The 20235-nt window shown below is 33.7% G+C and overlaps 1 protein-coding gene across 1 annotated transcript in view; it reads left to right on the plus strand.

Annotated features, from left to right (window-relative positions):
- LOC149806602 (uncharacterized) overlaps window positions 1-20235 on the plus strand; it is a 186706-nt gene that overhangs the window by 55366 nt on the left and 111105 nt on the right. Inside the window, exons 12-17 of the mRNA XM_089955423.1 lie at window positions 2142-2261; window positions 4538-4699; window positions 7477-7549; window positions 9335-9515; window positions 12060-12183; window positions 16154-16486. Coding sequence (XP_089811549.1) covers window positions 2142-2261; window positions 4538-4699; window positions 7477-7549; window positions 9335-9515; window positions 12060-12183; window positions 16154-16486 — 993 coding nt within the window. The remainder of the gene's footprint in view (window positions 1-2141; window positions 2262-4537; window positions 4700-7476; window positions 7550-9334; window positions 9516-12059; window positions 12184-16153; window positions 16487-20235) is intronic.

Genomic DNA, 20235 nt, shown 5'->3' on the forward strand with positions numbered 1-20235 from the left:
TACTGAAAGTTTCGCTGCCTATTATATCAGCTGTGTAGCTAGTAAATTATAGGTTTTGGCACCAACACTTCCTATTTTAATTAACAAGCTCTTTAATGTCAGGAATATGTCTTTCGCAGGGTGTCAGCTACATCATAATTTAATTTGTTAAATGCAGTGTGAGTGATACAATGCATCCTTCTCTGGCCCCTTGCTGGGCCCCTCTTTGTCGACTATGGTTATCTGCCCAGACATGATGTCATTGCAGCCAATATATTTTAATAAGCTAGTGACTCAATTTAGATACATTGTCATGTTGAACCAATCAGATGACAGAGTTGGAGCATATGATCGAAACATTGTGTCAGTTAGGGTGTTATTCATATAACTGATACTCTTGTAGAGATGCATTCATTTCCATGCAGATGTTGCATATACTTTTTAGCATTATTTGCCGAAAGAACCGCCCGCCTTGCCTCCTTCTACTATGATGTTTATTTGGGACATTTCTTGCATAGCATACCATTCCAGCTCTGTTCTGGGGGGCCTTTGTCAAATCGGCTAATGTTTATATCATGGCAATCCTCAGGACCAGACTTATCGAGTTTCGATTATTAGTGTCCCTATATACCTCATATCAGCCCATTGCGGCTCCACATACAGGTGTTGGACATGATTCACAACCCTACAAACTCTCCAAGTCTCTCATCCTCAGGTATTGCCATTGCCAAGTTTCATCACTGCCAAGTTTCATGCATCCACAACTTTGGTTTTGATCACCAATTTGTGTCAGTAATTAAATATATTCAACTATTATGCCCATATATTTCATACCCACTTCCTGCAGTGCTTGTATGAAGTATTTGCTTATGTTTGATATCATAGCAATCCTCAGGATCAGACTTATTGTGTTTTGGTTATCAGTGTCCCTATATACCTCGTATCAGCCCCTTGTGGCTCCACATACAAGTGTTGGACACTCTTCACAACCCTACAAACTCCCCCAATTCTCTCTTCCTGAGGTATTCCTATGAAAACAAGTCAGATCTTGGCTGGTGCAGTGTGCTGTGACAGGATTTGCCCCCATTATGCCGAAGACTATTTATATTTACAATAAAGTTTATACTGAACCTATGTATTGTGTATTATTTAAATTGTATGGTGAATCAACTCTAGTTACAGTTTCTAGATTACAACTTACACAACTAACATCTAGCATATGCATCTACTATAAGGTACTGGCTATTTAATCTTTTTTAAGGGGAGCTACAATCTTCTACTGAGCAAAATATTTTCTTTTCTTTTATCTCAAGATAATGTTGTTTTTTTAAAAAAAAATATATAATGGACATGATATGGTGTTATTTTGCTATAAATCAGAGCAAGATGTTTTTTTCAGCTATAGTCAGATGGAAATTTGTTATTAATATAGTGCCTTTCTCCTATCTCAGAACATTAAAGTGTTGGTCACTAATGTAATTGCGGTATACTCATGTTATGTGTTGTGGTATGTTCAGAAATACTGCAGTACAAATGTTTTTGTTGTACCCAGCTCTATACAAGCTTTTTTTAGATACAAAATCTGTTCAGTTGAGTGGAAAAAATCTTCACCATTCAAGCAATTGAATCCAATGTCTATTTATTTACAACTTAGATGCTTAAATATCAAGTCATTTTGAACAATATTGGAAATTACAGTTGTATATAATTGTTTTCTAACACAGAGGCAAAACATTTTCTGAAAGAAATTTATGTTCTTAAAATGCTGTGGTATAGCTTGTTGTAAGATTTGTAAAAATTGTCATTTACTGAATTCAAAATGTTAGCTGCAGGGACCATAATGTATGTAAAATGTTTAGCTATAGAGACCATAAATCCTGAATCGCTACATGTGTGTAAATCCACAGAGTTGAAAATGTTTATGTCATTGTCTAGCTGTATTGAACATGGATCTTTAATTCCAGTGTGTTTGTAAAATCCTTGGGTAAATTTGAAAATAACATGTTATTAATATAGATAAAAGGTGTTTATTATTGCATGTTACTTATGACATATGTATTAGATGTTATTGCGTGTTACTTATGACATATGTATTAGATGTATTGAAAACTTTTCTTCTGGTCCACAATTAGTGTACATTTTTTGCCTTTATTTTATTTTAGTTTGCATCCAGAGCCAAGACAATTAGAAACAAACCACATTTGAATGAAGTTCTCTCAGATGCAGCCATGCTGAAGAAGTATCAGCGGGAAATTACTCGGCTTCAGAGCCAGATCTCAGAGGTACGATCGAGGACAACATTTAAAATATTGCTTAGTAACTGTTAAAGATTAGATGCTTCACATAGTGACACAGTGATTGTCACATACACAGTAAGAAAAGTGTTTATATATTTTGCACCACAAATGCTAAGTTAATTAATTATCTTAAATGACTCTGTTCATTTCTTTGGAATCAGAATGTTGATTGTTCAAATCAAAGTCCACATGTTATGTTCAGGTCTAAGAGAAAATAATTTAGAACTGGCTTTTTAAAAAAGAAAGGAAAATGAAAGTAATTCTACTTTATTGATGATGTTGATATTATTAATATGGTGTATAAATAATACTTGTGCAACCAGACTAAAAATGGGTAATAATAAAAACTCATTTGCACTTGAAAATTGTTGTAGTACTTTTCTATTCACATGAAGATTATGCATTTAATTCACACTTTAAGTTTTAACATCAATCTGCTGCCCAGCTGTGACATGTATTTTACATGTATAGGTTCATACATTTCATTTGACTTATGATTTATCATTCATTATTTCTCAGAGGTTTTCTTTTGGTCTTGAAGGTTTCTTTTCTTAGAGGATCTGTTACTATGGATTTACAAAAATATTACATTTGCAAATTGTTACACAGAATACTGTTTTTTGGTGTGTGAGTTTTCCAGTTCATTCACCCCAGAAATGCTGTACTATTATTCCAGTGAAATAGATAGTATCCTACCATATTGAAGTTAACTGACTTTAAGATCAATTGAGCTTATGGTATGGCCATGTGTAAAGTGTTTGTCATGTTATGCGTGTTGGCTGTCTTCTGTCAGCATTTGCTATTTTAAGCTTCTTAAAAATCACTGGGCAGATTTCATTCAACCAAATTTCACATGATTGGTTTGGTTTAATCTTTTATGGCACAACAACATTTTTAAGGTTACTTTGTCCAGGAGCAAGTAAAGTGCCTTTGCCAAGGTTACATCAAGAATGCCAATCAGGGCTGCATTTTTCTGGTTATCAGTCCACAGCCTTAATCACCCAGCCACAATAGCTCCCATTCTGGCAATTAAATTGTTTTAGATTTGTACAAAAGATGCCTATCTGCCATTAGATATAAAATTTGTCCACCTTAAAAATGAAATCAAGGAAAAAAGTTAGAACAGTATCTGAAAACCTGTGGAACATAATTTAACCACACCTAATGGAAATCATGATTGCCTGAAGGGATTTCAAATTCTACAGATGATGCAGATTATTCAATTCCTTAAATAAACCTTTAAAGAACTTATGAAAAACTGCTCTATAGAATTTGACCAAATTTTACAGAAAGCATGCTGGCCTTTCAGTTTTGTACAAATAATTGCTGATATGACATCAAAATATGCATCTTATCTTAGGGTTTTTAAAATTCCTACAAATGATGCTAATCTGCCATCAAACCAGGCTAAAAATAGAAAAACCTCAAATTATTTCTCAGAACTCTGTCTGACAATTGAATTTTACCAAATTTGTCAGAAAGCTTCCTGGCATGAAGTGTTCACATAATTTGCCATCAGATATGGACCTGAAATTTGATAGAAATTCTTTTTTATCTTGTTAATTCATTTAGAACAGATCTTGAAGAAATCTAACTGCTAACATATCCACACTTTTATGAAGGAGTTTTGCAACCCTGACCTAACTGACCTTTGGGTTATGTCAGAGGTCCCTGCTTGCATTTTTTAAACCTCAGTGAGCATAAGAGAACACTGACTTGTACATTGAATTTAGACCAGACTTTTGATTTAGCTTTATTCCAATGAACAAGTTGATAATAATCATTTTGACATTGTAAGTCCAATGTTCTTGAGTTGGGTTTTTAACTTCATTGGCTACAGTCAAACATGATTTGTTATCACTGAACCCATTTTCTGAAATTATGTGAAGAATAGAAGAATACCACTTAAGTAACTATGTTCCACACTGACAACAACAACTCTGTAATGTGGAGGATTTGATTGTATATTATTAATTCCAGAGTAACAGTCAACAATATATGATATAGAATGAGTTTAATAATATTTATTGATATCATTCTTCAGTTGAAAATTTGGAGCGCTACCATGGGAGTAACTGGGCATTAGTAATTGAAAAGTATTCACATAATCACATTTCTTTTTCTTGCAAGGCATACTGGTTGTCTTTCTTAGATGGATAGTTAAGAGATTCGCATGAAAGTATAATATGCATGTTATACCAAATTAATTAGTAGAGTTTTATCAGTTTGAATGAATATATCAGTGTTTGTATTTTGACCAGATGGGAAACCTCCATGAGATGCACATGCAGAAGGAAGACCTGGAAAAAAAGTTACAGGAAAAGGAAGAGGCTGAGGAAAAACAGAAAAACTTAATTGAGAAGCTGCGACAGATGGTTGTAATTTCTAAAACTGGCATTACTGGACAGGAACCAGTTCCCAGGGTATACACTCACATGCAGTAGAACATTGAATATCTGAACATAATTTAGCCTAAATCTTCATTCATTACATTTAGTGTGCCCTGTGCACCCCAGGACAATTTTTAATTGAAAGGCAAAGGGGAATCTTATTTTAAAAAGTGGTAGATATTGAGTTAAGATAAAACATTTATTACAATAATATTAGCATCTAAGGAAACGATTAATGTCCAGTGTGGACCACATTATATAAAAATAATTATCTCTCATTTTTATTATACAATACTAGTATTGAAAATATTTTCTGGTCTTTTTCTTTTTCCCATTGAATTTTGGAGACAGAGGGACACTGTTTTCCTTCTTGGAATCCTGAGTGCAACACTGCCCAGTCAAGAACATGAACCTCAAGTGTTTCTGTCAAATATAAATACAGACTAAAAAACAAGCGTTATTTAGTATGGACTTGATTATCAGCATTTATTATTATATTTACCCATGATTAATACATGTAAGAACTGTATGATTTGCTGCCACATAATCTGCTGGGAGATTAGGATCTGTACCATTCAACTGCATAATTTAGTGCCACATAATTGTTTGGCAGATAAGCATAGGTGCCATCCAAATACAAAATTTACTGCAAAAAATTCAGGAATTTGTGAGTGATTAGGTAAAATGTATGCATCAATAAATACCCAACCATGATCATTTAACTTTGTGAGTGATTAGGTAAACTTTACACATTGGTAAATACCCAACCATGATCATTTAATCCTTATAATTTCATTTGACTTCATTTCTAAGATCAGATCAGTAAATTTAATCAACAAAACATTCACTTTTATGTAGATTGAAGTTTTCTTTTATTAGCCTCTTAACTACGATAGAATACGTAGCCTGATCTTTGCTAGCCAAGATTCGTCATTATTTTATTCAGTAATATGGGGTAGAATGTTATAGTGGGTCATGCCAGTGATATATTGTTATGATCATTATTTTAATATAAACAAAAATGGCTTTTACGGTTAAACCAGGATATTCCTTGTTTTCAGAAATTATGTTTGTGTATGGCACGTAGTTATAGCAATGTTGTTTTTATTTTCTATGCATTTCGATCTTTCAAAGGCAAGCAAAATTGTCCATTTTTAGTGAGATCCCTTGTTTGACATATGACCCTGACCTTTTATAACCGCTGCTGTAACATGATGTTAAGGTGAAATGCAATAATTTCTGAAGATTGGCATGTAAAGCCTACCACATGTCTTTGTCAGCAACAAGGATGAGTGGTGGAGTGCAGGAAGGTCTGAACAATTACATTGTTTTAACTTATAATGGTCCATTTTAATCTGTGGTTTGTAAATTTTGATTGGAAATCACAGGAGCGGGTGGGTGGGTTTTTATTGTTGTTATTATTAGGGTATAATGGGTTGGTATAGATACAACTTCACATCAAATGACATGGAAACAGGGAATCAAAAGTAGTCAGCAGAATTTATCGATGTGTAAAAAATTCCAGTTCAGGATCACATGACCATTTATATCCAGTCAAATTGCAGAAAACGCATTCAGTTCATACAAATTGTAATTATATTAGAATGAACATCATCTGCACAGATATATAATGCAATATGCATTGGTAGATCTTAATCTGTGATTATTGGTATGTAGTACATAATATATAAGCATATGTTGGATCTAATCCATTCTTATGTCCCCCAAGTTCCAATAGTCAAGGTTCTGCTCATCATATTCAATTCTCTGTCATTCATATGGTTTGATATAGTTTGGTGGTTGTTGTTGTTGTTATAGGGTTTAACGACATTTTTCAGCACAAGATAGGCTAGACATGGTGGCCAGTATTAATAGTGGAAGAAGAACCCGGGAAAAAACCTGGAACGAACCACTGACCCATGAGAAGCTACCGGCAAGCTTTCTCACGTACCTACATTGGCTGAGCCTGAGACTTGAACCCACACAGATAGAGGTGAAATGGCAGTGATTCGTAACAATGAGTGCTTTAGACCACTTGGCCACTCGGGGCACCTTGACATAGTTTGGTAAATATATACTGTTTCTATGTTGCTTTACAACAAGAATGGCTAACAATTAACAGGGATTGGAAAGAAAAGTTTATAAAGTAAATCAGAATAATAATGTGATACAGATATATAAACTTGACTTTCAGGGTTTATATAGACAGAAAAAGGTATATTTAGTCTCCTTAACAAATGGCGTTATCCAAACAATTTTTGTGGCCATAATTTGACTACTGTGGTCCATCTTTCATTCTTTGGTGGCATATATGAGATCTGTATGAAACTTCAGGTGGCATATGTGAGACCTGTGTGAAACTTCAGGAGAGCATATGTTAAAATTGCAGCATCATTGTTGTTTATATTGTCACTGTTACAGGTCATTTGCATTATTTATTCTAAGTTTTCACTTGCGGGTCAATGATGCTATGAAACTTAAGTATGTGCATGTATCCTGAGACAACACACTCCATTTCACTTTTTAAAAGCTGTAGCTTGTAGATGACTAGTTTTTGGGCTCTGTCTTGGGCTTTCATCAAACTTTGTCTGCTTGTGCATCTTAAGGCATTTCAACAGGCAGAGGCATTCATGTTCTACGGACACGAGTTTAGGTAGGATAATATTATAATGGCTTACAATTTTAAAAGTCCTAGAATTGCTTTAAAGGTAAAACAAAGCTTTGCTAAAAGCAGTGTCCTGTATTTGACAAAATATTTTTGTTATCAGCTTATTAAGCATGCTGATTTGTTGTATTTTATCATTATTCAGAAAAAGAGACGGATGACGTGGTGTCCGGGAAAGAAGGCTTCAACATTTGGACCAAGATTTGCAGAACTACAGCGTATGTAAATAATTGAATAAGTGCTTTCCAGTTGTTTCATTAGCTCAGAGCTATTGCAATGATTGAAAGTTAAATTTATGGATAGGTCAGAAAATACTTTTTAAAATTTCCACTGCTTGTGAAATATTTAATTAAAATTGGTCAGCATATAGGTTAGAAATACCTTGGTTTAAAAATGCCTGGATTCCCATTTAAACAGTAATTGGCTTTAGCATATGTAATTGGTGCATCCAATAGAGTGCACTGTCTTTCTGATTAATGTTGCAACTGTTGCATCAGATTGGATAATTTCTATTATCTGATACTGAACAGTTTATGTCATGATCAGATTGTTGATGGTGGTTAGACACTGGGGTATCATTATTATGAATATCCCTGAGGTGTTCTTTTATTCTCACTTGTAATTCCTTTTTAGTCTCACCTACTTTTTATTTTGCCACAGAGATGGCAGGTGAGAAAGTAATTAAAATTACTTTTAGTACAATAACCTCTTAACTTTGAAGTGTCTTTGAGGTTTGTAAATGTGCTTATAAATATTTTAGATTGTTAGCTTTTTTGTCTACTCTTTTGAAGATAGTCTGCCACTTTTTGTTGTTTGAAAAATTTTAAAAGTGCTTTCCTAGTTTCCTTGTAGAAAGGGATTGAGTAGTTCAGTTGTAGCAAATTTTTAGCTTGTTGGCATTCTGAAACCGGATTGTCCAGTTTTCTCCTTTGGGTATGTTCACATCACTTCTAATCACTGTGGTTTGGGAGGCGATGAATGGAAGTACTTATGAACTAATGTATAGATTCAATGGGCTCTGTATTTGGAATCAGATTGGTTTCCTGAAGAGGATTGTCTTCACTTCTGATTTGATTTAAACTGAAATAAGGTGTTGCCAGGTAGGATGTGGAGGAGTTTCCTCCCATCTGTTGGGGTGGTCTAATTGCCCTTATCACTGACTGAAATAACACTAAAACATAAAAGATGAAAATGGAAAAATAACTTTTTCACGGTATAACTGTAGTGTGCATTTTTAAATTAAATAAATAGCATAAGACAGCAGAGATCTTGACATTTTTTTTACCCTCCAAATCCTGATTGTTTTTCTTTGGCATCCTGATTTTCATTCCACTCAGGGTGGCAGGTCTGTATAATGCACATGGGTTTCGAATGACAAAATTGTCATGCATGCAGGACTCAGCTTTATTTGCTATTAAAACATAAAAACCAAAAATGTGTTTCTATATAAAAGTAGGGGTAGAAAAGAAGTGACTAGAAAACTCTTTTAAAATAATTATTTTTACAAGTGCTGTGCATTCTGCATTGTTTAGGTGGTACAAATATTTTGAATGATGTAATACATACCTGTTGCTACTGCCATATTCCCTTGTTCCACCCCACTCTGAGTCCACAAGTAGGCTGTGTCTTTGAAAAGGATGATTACTGTGCACAGGCCTCTGAAATTGGGAGCAGACTGGGTCTATGTTCTACTAGGATGGAAAGAATAATTATGAAGTTGAGACAGTTGATTTTGCAACAGGTTTGCCCATCCTTTGGATCAATATTTAATTCAGAGAAAATTTGGATTTAAGTTTTGGTTAAAGTCATTCATTTGTTTTGTTTCTAAACCCCTTAATGGATCCTGCATTTGTGATGAATTATTAAAAAAATAGACTATTTATTCTGCAACATGTATGCTCTACCTTTGATGTTGGGTCGATCATATTTTGCAGGAATTCATTGATCAAAATGCAGGCCCAGGCCTTCTTGTTTAGAGTAATGCTTTATCATGCCAATTTCAGCACTGCCAGAGTTTTCACCACCGGGATCAATGTCAATGTTTTTGGAAGATGAATCTTTCCGAAAATCTGCTGTAATGTTTCAGCCATCAAGATTGATACTGGAGGAAGAGTCTCCAGAGAAGACAGAGCTCTTATCCACAACCATAGGAACAAACGACACACTGAAGGAGCTGTTTGAATTGTAAGAGCTTAAAGTTATGTATTATTACCTAAGGTTTTTTTGGGAAAAAATAGTGGAATTCCATGATGATTGCCATTCAGTGTTGCAATGGTGTGTTTTTGCTCTTTTGCATATGTAATATTGCACAACTAATCGACTGAAGGAGACTTCATTTGTTAGATAAGTTTAATGACAGTTGATGTGAACTACATAATAAAAATTTGGATCCACCTCCTAAGGTGTGTAATTTAGGAACTGGGTTATTAAAAGGTACAACATAGCTGGGAAAAAAGTATTTCAAGGTGCTGCCTTCCTGTAGATTTAGAGCTTTGTTTTGAATGATGCTCTTTGGTAGCTAACTCAAGTTTTGTGGGGTTTTCATTGATACAAGTGTGAATGGTATTATTGAGGGCTGTTCCATTTAAACACACATGGTACCCAGGGAAGGCAGTTTAAAAAAAATATATGCCAGGGTAATTTGATTTCATATTAAAATGATAAGAAAATTTTAAATTGCATCTATGGGTGAGTACCCGCACTTTAAAAGTGCCTTCCCTGGGTCCCAAATATGTTTTAATGGAACAGCCCTGAGAGTACAAAAGAAAGCTAAGCTAAAAGTAGTAATGATCCTGATTTAAATGTGCAAGTTAGTCTTTTAATTTTGACTTTGAAACAGTTATTTTCATTTTGTATTAGCATGTCATGTCATAAGAGTGGAAAGAGTAATTTGAGTAAAAATGCAAAGAGTAATTTAAGTAAGAGTGCAAAGAGTATTTTTATAAGAGTACAAAGAGTAATTTGAGTAAGAATGCAGAGTATTTTTAGTAAGAGTGCAAAAGAATACTTGGAATAAAAGTTCAAATTAATTTGAGTAAGAGTGCAAAGAATATTTTGATAAGAGTAAAATAAGTAATTTGAATAAGTAATAACCTTTGTATGTTGGAAGAATTTTGTTCCAGTAATTCATGTCTTCAGCTAAATGCAACAAAATGCATAATGACTGTATCACATGTCTTTTTTCCAGACTTAAATTTTGTTGAAGCAACAAATAATGATATGGAGTTTCTGATGTTGACAATAAGATATGATCTAGCAGTCAAGATCGAATTACTATAATAATATTTGTATTAATACTTTTAAATTTTCAGCTAAATTAATAAAATCCCAAAACATAAGTGAGAAAAAAATCGCATAAGATTTCAACTGTTTTGCATGAACTTGATTTTTGCTCATAAACTGAATTTCAATTTTTAAAAAGCTGATATGTACATGAATTTAAGTTTTATGAATGAACATGCTAATAACAAGGGTTTTTTATAGCATACCCATAATTGTGATTTACAGCTATTGTGTAGTTGTCAAAGTTTGTGTCATGGTAGGCATCATCATCTATCCTAGGCTCACTTGGTTGTGTTTGAACTGTTTCTAGGGGGACAATCTGAGAGGCTCTGATGGGGACTTTTCATGGGAATGACAGCATTATGTTGACAGTTATTTACAGTGGGATTGAACAAATTGTTGGAACTTAATGATACAGATTTGTTAAAGATAATGCTACTCATTTTTGTGAGGGCATAGTTATTCATGCTTGTTCATTTGTAACAAAAAAGAAACTCTGAGAAAAAGTAGTTTCAGTCTGTTTAAGAGTATGGTAATATGGAATCAGAAAACTACAGTATCATTTTCCTACTTTTGGGATTTGACAGTAAAATTTTAGCTCATTCTTGGGTAGAAAGTTTAAAGGCATGTAATAAAACATTCTGGTTTATACAATTTCATATTCACCTCAGCAGAAGTTAGTGTTTAATTTGCTGTTTCACTATAAGAGTTATGTCCCAATGACTTTTTATTATTTTATGCTAGGCTGTTAATTACTGAATTTTCTGAGAGAAATAATGTTGCTATTTCACTGGAGAGAAATAAAATAAATATCTTGATTGCAGACATTGATAATGTTATGACCATGAAATTTTGAAACTGTTTAATGATGCTTGTGTAGTTTAGTGGTAAATATGGCCATTTTGCATACTGATGACCCTGGTTCGAATCCAACAATGTGCAAATGCTCTTTTATCCTAATTTTTATTATTTTATTTTTATATGCTGTTACCTTTAATCGGCAAGGAGAATTATATTACTAAATATATTTGTTATACTTATCTACTTATATTCTGTGTGAATGTACATAAAACACAGCAGAAAATAAATGCTAAGCAACTGACAATACCACATGGGATACAGTAAGAAGTAGCCAATATGTATGAGCATAAAATAGAAAGAAAATTTGCTTGCTCAGAGTGAATAATCGATATATTTCATGACATGGCTGAAAAGTTAGGTATTTTCACATGGGACAGAAACAAAAGTGTGTGCAGTCATTGAAAATGAAAATTTTGCAGCTATTAATTTCCTTTTTCATTTGGTAATGTTTGAGATAATGAATGGTTCATTTAGTAGAGTTATTTTCATATCCATCTGTGTATATATAATATTTTCCAACTGATATAGCCATAGCCAAACTTTCTTTTCCCAACAGTTGTCATCTTATGACTCTTATTCCTTCAGACAAGACAAGTATGAGACACTGCTACAGGACCATGAGAAATTACAATCAGAGTTCAGAACCTTGGAAGAGTTTACCAGACTGGAGAAAGGTGTACAAGAGGAGGAGGAAAAGAACTTTGAGAGGGTCAGTTTAACTATGAATTTTGTCTTTCAGTGCTGAATCATGATTTCTGATGTAGAGTTAAATTACACTTAGAAACTATGAAGGATTCAATACCCACTTTACAGCCGTTATAAAGGAATATAGAAAGCAACTGTGAACTGCTATGTCATCATCAGTATTTGGTCATCACAGTTAGAGATTAAATCATTGACCATGCTTTGTTTATGCTATTCAGATTTATGTCCTAGTTTTTAACTGGATTGCAAAGCAGTTCTGGTATTTAGATGTGTAAATAGAGGATCTTAAATGGGTAACAATTTAATATTGAATTTATGAAACAATTTGAATAATGTCCAGCTTTTGCAAGCCTTGGCTTAGTTTTATTTCAGTAGAAATTATTTAGATAGAAAGAAGAATGAATAATTTTGTTCATTCTGACAGATGCTGTACCTTTCATTTGCTGTGCGTAAAATATAGTCCCAAACAAAAAGTTGAAATAGTAAAAGTATGTTGTTCATTTTTGATAACTATAAATCAAAGAATAAGCGTTAATCCAAATAAACAGCATCCATCCAAATAAACAGATAAACAGGGCATTTTACGAAAGACAAAAACATTCGTCAACACAAAATATCCAATGCATGTGATGTCACATTGTTTGGTACGGTGCACAGTACTGATATGAGTTGGCACAAACAATGCGGTGACAGTGTTTACGTTTAAATTCCACATCACAACCAAACATTACATTGTTGTGATATTTTTGTGAAAAGAAAATTATCTGGATGCAGAAATATTTATTGTAATGTATTTGTGACCAGATATTTGCAGTATTTGATTTGGAACATTAGATTGTACAGAAGACATAAACAAATCTCTTTTTGGTCGGATTTGCATCACATATTTACTGCGTAAATATGCTGCGGTTGGATAAAGTTCTGTCAGTTGGTAAGACTGGTTTATGTCTACATTCTTCTGTGAACAAAGGTGAGTTTATTTACTTCAGTAAGTTCACATTTAAGCCAAGCTTGTATATAGGGTGGATTCCATGCTTCAGATAACCTCCCCATCCATCCCCACCCCACTCTCTTTATCATCTAAGCAATTCTGGTAGTTTTACTTGTTGTTATTGTTCTTGTTTTGGTTATTTTCTCCATTTTTCATGTGATGTTATACATGACATAACAAAGGTGGCGCTATACAGTTTCGCATTTTGCATAGGGTTAGGAATTTAAAGAAAAAGAATGTCCCCAGCTTTCCTCACTGGTTATACTGGCTATTTAAAAAAGACCTTGTATATCTTAGGTATAATGCAAAGAACCTTTAATTCCCTTTATTTTGGTGTATGATTGATGGGTGTACTATGGGTTATAGAGTATACAGCTTGGCCTTACTTCAAATGTGCACCTTTCAAAAAAGTGCTAGCTCTACTTGGTCATTTTCACTTCCTGAACTTCAGAGGTCAATTGTATAAAAAAGAGCCGATAACTTTTTTTACATTTTATATATTTGGTAATTCATTCATTGCACTTTCAGAAGCTGGTATTGTCTAGTCTGGCAAAATTCATTTTCCCTATTTTAATAGCTGCTATGTATAGTGTACTTTAGACTAATTCAGACTGATTTTTTAACACAAGGGAGCAGTCATTTTAGTTAGCAGTGTGCTTAAATCATGTAAAATTTCCAAAAGTACAATATCCAAAAGAAATATCATCCACATTACATTAATGTAGCATAGAGGTATGCAAACATTCTCTCCACTGTGCATGTTTTAAATGCGAACTACTTCACCTTACATACGTCACTCTCTCAAAAGCACATATTATCTGGTGAGCGCCACCATAAAGAAGATGTAGGTATTATTTTTTTATGATTTAATTATGTTTATATGGCTGAAACATTTAAGTCGCAAGCATCAAAACAATCTTTATGAATAATTCTCCTGCCTTTTTCCCCACAGAACAGTATTTATGAGTGTCAGAGTCTCTAACAAGTCCAGCCTACCCCCCCCCCCATGATAAAAGTGAGCTATTTTAAGAATGCACATTACATTTTGTAAACATAGCAACCAATGTTATGCTGAATGATAGGAACATGAAACTAGCCAGAATTATTTCTGAGATATCAACAATGAATTTTACAATTAGAAAAGGGAGGTAACTCATCAGCTTCATAAAGGTCAAAGGTCAAAGTGTAAAATATTTGCCTGTTGTTTAATATGGAAGAAGCGAATTCACTTTCTCATCATTTATTTTTTTATTTCATTGCAAATAAATGAAAAGAAACATGTTCACCATATATTTCTGTCACTTATTGCAACAGTTTTAAATTTAAGTTGACTCTATTCCTATATTCTAAGTCTTCTAATTTCCCCATAATTAAGGTCACTACTCACACAAACATACCTCATGGCAAATTATGTAAGCAAGAGAAAAACGATCATAATTAGCTTATTTTCATGCTTAAATGCAATATGAATGTACCATTTTATTCAGAACATCATACATAATTATATGAAAATAAAAAAAAATAATTGCAAACATTTTTTAATTTTCTTTAAGGTGGCGCTATACAGTTTCGCATTTTGCATAGGGTTAGGAATTTAAAGAAAAAGAATGTCCCCAGCTTTCCTCACTGGTTATACTGGCTATTTAAAAAAGACCTTGTATATCTTAGGTATAATGCAAAGAACCTTTAATTCCCTTTATTTTGGTGTATGATTGATGGGTGTACTATGGGCTATAGAGTATACAGCTTGGCCTTACTTCAAATGTGCACCTTTCAAAAAAGTGCTAGCTCTACTTGGTCATTTTCACTTCCTGAACTTCAGAGGTCAATTGTATAAAAAAGAGCCGATAACTTTTTTTACATTTTATATATTTGGTAATTCATTCATTGCACTTTCAGAAGCTGGTATTGTCTAGTCTGGCAAAATTCATTTTCCCTATTTTAATAGCTGCTATGTATAGTGTACTTTAGACTAATTCAGACTGATTTTTTAACACAAGGGAGCAGTCATTTTAGTTAGCAGTGTGCTTAAATCATGTAAAATTTCCAAAAGTACAATATCCAAAAGAAATATCATCCACATTACATTAATGTAGCATAGAGGTATGCAAACATTCTCTCCACTGTGCATGTTTTAAATGCGAACTACTTCACCTTACATACGTCACTCTCTCAAAAGCACATATTATCTGGTGAGCGCCACCAAACCCCTGTGGGAGTAAATTGGCAATATTTGGGAGTTGAATCTAAAAATGGCTGCCAAAAATGTTCAATGAAAACAAAAAATTCCAGAAGGCAAGATTAAAAAAATTTTCCCCACGATCGCAGCCAATCAGTAAAGAGAATACTGTACAATAATTTCATGGGTTTATTTGAACCAATCAGAATCACATAAAGTGATATATTTACATGTATAATATCAAAAATATGAAACTTCACACACTGTAGGTAAAGTGTACCAACTATGTGATAATATGGATTACTACACATTTCAGTGAAAGTTTGATCACTGTGACCTAGATTCCATGGATGTTTGATTTTGATGAACCTTGTGTATAACTCATTTTCTCAGGCACTATTGCTTATGGAGTCACATATCTTGGTACATAATTGCATCATCAGAAGTACTACAGTCATTAGTGAAAACTAGGTCACTAGTATCCATATTTCATGATTCAGTTTACTGTGCTTACCTTTGGGTTGAGAGTTTGTCTTTAGGCTTTTCATCCTTTGCAATCTGGCTATACTACCATGGCAGTTTTCTTTTTAACTCTATTTGTTGTATAAAAGAATGCAAATGAAGCTTTTCACAGCGACATGCATCTTTTTTGAATAAATACAGCAACAATATTTTCATTCTCTGCAACTCCAAATGCTGTGATCATCTACACAGAAATCTTAAATTCTGTGAACCAAGCAATAACTCTAGATAACTTGTTACTCATTGATTACTTGTGCTTTTGATTCAGTATGTTACTTGCAGAAAATGAGCATGTTTGGGTCTGGAATTATTGAACTGGAGGAGCAAATGGAAAAAGTGATTAAAGAGAGGGATTTTTTGAAGAAGGAAGTCACAACATGGAAGGAGAGACTGAAGGTTCTAGAGGAAAAAGAGTCAGAGTTACCTACCCTAAGTGCTGGCAGCACACACCAGGAGTGGCTGGAGAAGTTCCATGCAGAGCGTGAGAAGCATGATGCATTAGTGACAGAACTACGGCAAGAGTTGAACATGTGTAAGATGGAGCTGGAGTTGGAAAGGAACCAGAAGCAGTGCAACACCAGTCCTACTGTCAAGGGATCTGATGAAGACAATACAGTAAGTTGTTCCCCAAATATTCAAAGCTTAAGGTGGCATGTATTATGTTAATTATGTCATGATGTTGTACATCCATCTGTCTGTCTGTTATCAATTTTGTTTCCACACAATAGCTTGAGTTGTCCACCATTTATTGTTAATGAACTTTATGGATAGCTTGCATTTGGAATAAGGAAGAAGCCCTTTTGATTTCGTGATAAAAAAATTTAATGTCAAGGATTTTAACAGAAGCCCCTTGATGTTGAGGTTGTTGTTATTAAAAGGCAAAGGGTGTTTTGCAGAATAACTTTTGTTCCATGAGAAAACTTTGTGGATGACTCGCAGTTAGGGTAATAAAGAAACTTATTGATTCTGGTCAGTAATCTCCAGAATCAACTGTGCGATTTTTCAACATGGCAAGGTCTACTGTGCCAATCACAGTACCCTTGTTTGATTAGGTTACACATAGCTACTGCATGTCCATATAAAGCAGGTTCCATTACCGTGATGGAAGCTTCCTGTACTCTGCTGTCTCTCTCATCATTACCAAGGTTTTATTAGATTTACAGATACTTCATGACTTTAGGAAGGTTTTGGGAATTCTAATGTTTAAAAACTCTAATGGCCCTCAGCTAACACAAAAGTTTTGAGAAAGATTTTTATAGTATCCTTTTTGAAATGATGTTTGGATGGGATGGGTATACTGCAGTCAGCTTGTCCATCCATCTGAGTGTTACCCTTTTTTTACTTAAAATATCCTGAACCCACTAAACCATCTTTATGAAACTTGGAATGCTTTTACCAAGATGACAACTCTTAGAAATTATATATTTTTAAATAAACATGACATTCTCTTTTTTGGAACACATCTCACTCTGTTCCACTGTACAGTGAGTGAAAAAATAATCCAAGTCCAACCATACCACATTCATAATGCTGTATCTGACTGATTCCTTAAGTTTGTGTTAATCAATCAGCTTTCCTTCTTGAATGGACACACATGAGCAAACATATTAGAGACAGGCATGAACTTTTTTAAGTTTGAAATTCATACAAAAAAGCCCTTTAAATTTGAAAAATTGGTCCACCCATGAATAGCCATGGAGTATAAAATCATAAAGAAGTGATTTATTTGCAAATTTGCATGGTATGTGACTCTGACATTAACATCAGTCAGAGCAATCACTATGACATGCATACAATCAATTGCCAAGTAATTTATAGCACAATAAGAAACAATAGCCCACCAAACTAACAAAGAGGTTTCTTTGGTAGTAGCAAGACATTGTTGTACACTGATGTTGTTAAGAAGGAAAAAACACTTGTTATTGACTTTTCTGTGTAGCATAATATACCATGGTCTGCTTTAGTCTACCTCACCTTACTTTTAAAGGAGGTCAGTGAGACAGTCAAACTGTCAGATTATTCATGTAAGACAGTACAAAGAGGAATGGCTACAATACTGAGCAAATGATTTTACTGATATATTGCTTTAAAAAATCACTTTGGGACCATAATAAGAGGCTTTCTCCTAGTTTATAGAAACAAAACATTAGATAGGATTATGTCAATTATTTTACAGCTAATGTTTGAAAATGAGTACAGAACTTTTAGTTTAAGATGAATTCTGTCTTGAACATAAGATCTACACAAATAAATTGACCATCATTTCAAAGTGAATTCTCCTTTGACTTGCTTATCTAAGGGTCTTCTGATATCATCCAGTATACAACTTTGTTTTTGTTTTAATTGGGTGATTACAGATTTTATTACTTATTTTTATCTTGACATTTACAGAGTTTTCTTCCAAATTACAACTGTTTGAGAAGGTTTGTAACTCTGCTCTTGTAACATGGTTATACATTGTGACCTGTAAAAACTGAATGAAACTCAGTATACATTTGTGTCATGGCTAGACACTCTGTCCTGTAAAAACTGAATTAAACTTAGTGTACATTTGTATCTTGGCTAGACAATGCTTTTGTAACATGGTTAGACATTGTGTCCTGCAAATAATGAATGAAACTTAGTATACATTTGTATTGTGGCTAGACAGTGTGACCTGTAAAAACTGAATGAAACTTAGTATACTTTTTTTTATCTTTGCTAGACATTGTGACCTGTGAAAATTAAATGAAACTTAGTATACATTTGTATCATGGCTAGACATTATGACCTGTAAAAACTGAGTGAAACTTAGTATACATTTGTATCATGGCTAGACATTGTGACCTGTAAAATCTGAATGCAACTTATTATACATTTGTATCATGGCTAGACATTGTGACCTGTACAAACTGAATGAAACTTAGTATACATTTGTATTATGGCTGGACATTGTGACCTGCAAAACTGAATGAAACTTAGTATACATTTGTATCATGGCTAGACATTGTGACCTGTAAAATCTAAATGCAGCTTATTATACATTGTATCATGGCTAGGCACTGTGACCTGTACAAACTGAATGAAACTTAGTATACATTTATATTATGGATGGACATTGTGACCTGCAAAAACTGAATGAAACTTAGTATACACTTGTATCATGGCTAGACATTGTGACCTGTAAAATCTAAATGCATCTTATACATTTGTATCATGGCTAGACACTGTGACCTGTACAAACTGAATGAAACTTAGTATACATTTGTATTATGGATGGACATTGTGACCTGCAAAAACTGAATGAAACTTAGTATACGTTTGTATCATGGTTAGACATTGTGACCTGCAAAAACTGAATGAAACTCAGTATACATTTGTATCATGGCTGGACACTCTGTCCTGTAAAAACTGAATGAAACTTAGTATACATTTGTATATTGGCTAGACACTCTGTCCTGAAAAAACTGAATGAAACATTTGTATCATGATAAAGAGTATATGTCCATTATAAGATTCAACTTTGTCAGATTGGTGCATTTTGAGTGACCTGTAGAAAATAGTCTTTTTTATCAGTATTTGATAGATATCTCTATTTTTATGATATGAGTTACACGCTTGTCTAGTTAATATCTTCAGAACCATTTAAGATATTTTCTTGAAGCTTAGTATACATTAATATCATAACAAAAGATTGTGGCCCATATAAGGCTACTGTTTGTTATATTAGTACTCTTAGAGTTTTATCAAAATTTTTGTCCATCCCACCTTGGCCTCCACCTCTGTCTGTCCATCCATCCATCCATCCACACCTCAGTCAGTTTTTCAATTGCAGTTGGCCAGTGAGTCTTGCTACATGGTATGTGACTATATTTTGTTGTGTACAGCAAGCTTGGGGGCACTATTGACAAGCAGGCTGTAAATGATTATATCTATGTAGGCTTGACTTGCAGGCTTTGAAAAGAGTCATCTTACTTGGTATTTGACTATATCTTGTTGTGTGTAGTAAGTTCATTGACATGCTTAATAATAAAGACTTTATTTTCAGTTGGTGACTCAATTAGTTACAAATGAGAAACTAATCTACCTTGAGGTGCTCTATTATGTACATATAAAATACAAGTTAATAACACACACACACAGTAATTCTACTGTAATGGAATGAGGGCCTTAATTTTCTTTGGGAACCAATGATAAGTTTATTTTCTTTGAAATATAATTTTTATGACAAGACCATTGCAAGTTATTGTCTACAAATATTGCAAGAATTCTATCTAAACACATCGTTCTAGTTATCATAAAGAACATGAAGCATATCAGTTTTCTGCTGTGTAGTTATTGAAAAGAATTTTGTTTTTTCTATATTGAGGATCATACCATTTTCC

This window comes from Sinohyriopsis cumingii, chromosome 1, assembly GCF_028554795.1.
Source record: "Sinohyriopsis cumingii isolate HCF-2022 chromosome 1, ASM2855479v2, whole genome shotgun sequence".
Taxonomy (NCBI): Eukaryota; Metazoa; Mollusca; class Bivalvia; order Unionida; family Unionidae; genus Sinohyriopsis; species Sinohyriopsis cumingii.